Genomic DNA, 3,517 nt, shown 5'->3' with positions numbered 1-3,517 from the left:
TGTGTGTGTGGGGGGGGGGTTACAGGTGAGCCTTTGTGTCAAAAGGTTACATGTTCTCTTCTGGCTTGAGGAAGATCCACAACTCTCAGCGTTGTAAAACACCTTCAAAACCCAGAGAAATAACAGAAAAATATATTGTCAAGCCAAACACAAGGCTGTCATTTTTAACTTCTGAAAATGTGACATTTTGTAGGTTTTCCCACAAACAGTAACAAGCTAGGTTTTGTGCAAGAAACAGTTGCTGGAGTGAAATGTTAAATCGTGTTGGTCCAAAGTCTGAGAGATTTCTTTGAGAAACTTGCTTGCCTCTGAGGCTATTTTAAATCCGACAGCATGAAAGTAAGTTGAAGAGATTGTCTTCACGGAATCAGTTCAGAGGCGCCACAGTTTAGGTCTGCAGCAGTTCGCACTAGGTTTGGTACTAGATGGGCCCATATAATTTATCTCTTCAGCTCCACTCAAGTGTCCCTGGCAGAAATATCAGACATGAGGCGACGATGTGTTTGAAAAATCCATGGAGATTATTCTAATGCACTGGGCTTGAGCATTACACACATACTGCAACAGCATACTGTTTTGGAAACAGGAAGCATAGCCAGTGAGATTTTAAAAAATATCAGTTTGTGTCCCCCTCTGTGTTGGAAAGACCTATTGAAACATCATGTTCATGTTCTGGAAAACATGAAAGCTGCGACGGAAAATGGGGGGAAGCAACTGTAAAAAGATTACAGGGACTGTCGGGATGAGAACCCCCGAACCACAGACACAAATCCTGGAGCCTTAATGAGCTAAAGATTTGCCTCTGAGAAGAAAGAAGAAATGGTGCAAGTGCTCCCTGTGTGAACTTAAATAACCCGCAGCATGATAGAAACATGGACTTTGAAGTTTGATTACGTGGCGGAATTGCTATCACACCTTAACGTCGCACTGATTTCAGTCTAGAGTCTCAGTTACGTGCTGATAAAACTGAGGAAAAGAAATGAAAACAAATTCCACCAAATTAATTCTTGGACAGAGGGAAATATTCAAAAGAAATGCTGAAGCATGATTTAAATCACAACCTTTGAAGACCAAGATCATCAAATGTTGTTTGATGTTGTCACATTTTACAATACAGAAGCAAAATGGAAGGGGTTGTTTTGGGCTGCTAGGGTTCCAGAAAGTCTTCTTTCTGCATCGACAATAACTACCAAGACTAACTTCTCACTAGCTACCACTGCTATGGAGATGATTAAGAGGAAACCAGGACAAGTGCAAAACAATGTATATAAGGACAAGCTGTGCAAGCCTTTTACATCTTTCCAGGTTGAAATAAACCAGAATTTTTTACTTTAATATCCAGCAGTTCATCTGATAATTATATATTAACTGATATTTTCCAGATTTTTCTTATAAACAAACATGACGTAACCCAATATCTGGATATGGATACCTTGAATTTGGTTATTGAAGTATTGTGATCAAGATACTGTAAGAACTGAGCAGTGTGTTTTACAATTGAAAAGTTAACTTGTCTGTGCTCTCGGTTCAAATGTTTCTTGTAACTGATTGACTAAAATATAAGCAGATGTTGAGATATCTGCAATGACCAAGTTTCAGTTTATATACTGACCCAGCTGAGGGATTAGTTGGCCTGTATCAGGCGACTTGGCCTTGGATGGGAAGGAAACTCTCCCTGTCTAATCATCGGTACAAAAGATGAGCAACTGCGTTAGAAAATATCTGGTTCTTAGATAAAAATATACTATCTATGAACTGCTGTTGCGTGTACTGCTAACAGCGCGCTAAAGCTGAAGGTTACACTGATAATACCCTTTTGGATTTTGGGTCAATGCCAAATGAACACAGCAACTATGGTGTCATGTTTCTAACTACAGCAATGAAATGTTCTGAGTTTGCCACTTGCTAAAGGTGACCAGGCGGTTGTAGTCAAAGCCCCTCAGCTCTGGAACCTACCTGAAGAAAGTTCCTCCTACTCTGTGACTTACATTTTTCATTTCATTTGAGGCATTGGCTTAAACACAGAGTGACTAACAGTGAGATGTCAGCAGTTCACAGTCTTTCTAATAACAACACAACCTTTCTTCTGCAAGCTGAACCTCACTACAGCCTTCCTTTTAAATCTCACCCCTTCTCTCTCTCTTCCACATCTAATTGGCCATTAAATAATTACAATATATAAAACGCTGAACGATGGCCGAGTGGCCACGCAGGAGAATCTCCCTCTCCTGGCGGAAGGCAGCTCGTATCGCCTAAACTATCTAACATTGCTTCTGGCAACCAACTGTTAAATTGGCCATCTGCAATTTTTTTCTCTCCTTCCTGCAGTGGTGGCAGGCCGACAGAGACCGGAGTCAGGCGGGAGAGAAGAAAGTTAGCTGCTATGTGTTATCTATATAATGGCAGGGGTCTCCTGAGAGTTGGAGGTGCCCAGACAGACCACGGGCTGCGTTTTTCGAGTGGTTTAAAATCCAAGCCTCGGGCCTGTCTGACCACAGGAGAGAAAGGATAGATAGTGTCTGTTTGTTTTGATTAGGCAACTGAAGAGCCACTGCAGCTCAGGCTCAAGGACTGAGCCAAAAGAGAGCCAACATGAAGGTACTGCATCCATGTGTATGTGTGTGTGTGTGTGTGTGTTGGCTTGTCTTCATTCAGAATTTACAGAGGATTTCTTTCAGTGTCCTACATGACTGATGATACTCTTGTCTCCACAAAAGCCTCAAGATGGATGGATGGAAGCATACTTGTGCAGTGCAGTGTGTGGACGTGGACTGATGAGCCCGTCTCTGCGTTCATTCAAACCGCTGTCACTCACAGCGAGAAAAATGCCTGGGGTGTCCAATTGCAGCATAAATTTCAGAAAAAATTAGAAATATCACAAAGAGGACTGACTGCAATCACAAGCGTGACTTAACTAAATCCTTACCTTCATATGTTCCGCTCTCTAGAAGGGCTCCACTTTTCTCCAATTCCATAAACCGGTCAACGGTCACGAAATTATAATCCACCCCAGGGACTTCTCCTTCCTTGGGCTGCCTGGTTGTGCCTGCAGGAGATAAGCGAGAAGAGTTAGAGCTGCTGCGGCTTTGAACGCCTCATCACTGCTGAATGAGAGGAGACTTTGAATAAAAGTGAGTCTTTGTCAGTGTTTTAGAAAAAGATCAGAACACACCAGAGCTGAAACACGCTGACCCTGACCCTGCTCTATGCATTAAGTGCCCTCTTTATTCCTTCTTGTCCCTTTCCTTCTTGCACCGCAGAGGCTGAATGTTTGAGCAGTGTGCTTTTTGGGGCGGGAGAGTGGCAAGGTACCACTTCAGGAGCTAAGTGATGCAATTTGGACACCAAGAGGAGAAATCAAGTCAATTTGCATGGGGCTGACAGCATGTCGAGGACTCCCTGACAGGGAGCTGCACTTCTGCCAGCTGACTGCAACACAGGAGTGATGAAAATATTTTACTCTGTAATAGCAGCATTTTAAGTCAAATTCACTGACACCTCATCACTCCTCCAAAAA

The 3,517-nt window shown here is 42.7% G+C and overlaps 1 protein-coding gene across 8 annotated transcripts in view; it reads right to left on the bottom strand.

Moving 5' to 3' along the window:
* The window catches only part of magi2a (membrane associated guanylate kinase, WW and PDZ domain containing 2a), a 71,762-nt gene extending 68,716 nt beyond the window's left edge, over positions 1 to 3,046 (bottom strand). For all 8 annotated transcript variants that reach the window (XR_004797141.1, XM_035674028.1, XM_035674037.1 and 5 more), the window contains exon 1: positions 2,927 to 3,046. Coding sequence is in view for 7 of the 8 variants with exons in the window: in XM_035674028.1 (XP_035529921.1) it covers positions 2,927 to 2,975 (49 nt within the window). In the remaining variant the exon portion in view is untranslated. The remainder of the gene's footprint in view (positions 1 to 2,926) is intronic.
* Positions 3,047 to 3,517: the final 471 nt, after the last annotated feature.

The sequence above is a fragment of the Morone saxatilis genome, unplaced genomic scaffold, assembly GCF_004916995.1.
Source record: "Morone saxatilis isolate NCDOM2014 unplaced genomic scaffold, NCSU_SB_2.0 Contig10, whole genome shotgun sequence".
In the NCBI taxonomy this organism is placed as follows: Eukaryota; Metazoa; Chordata; class Actinopteri; family Moronidae; genus Morone; species Morone saxatilis.
This window is presented reverse-complemented; position numbering and strand designations above follow the sequence as displayed.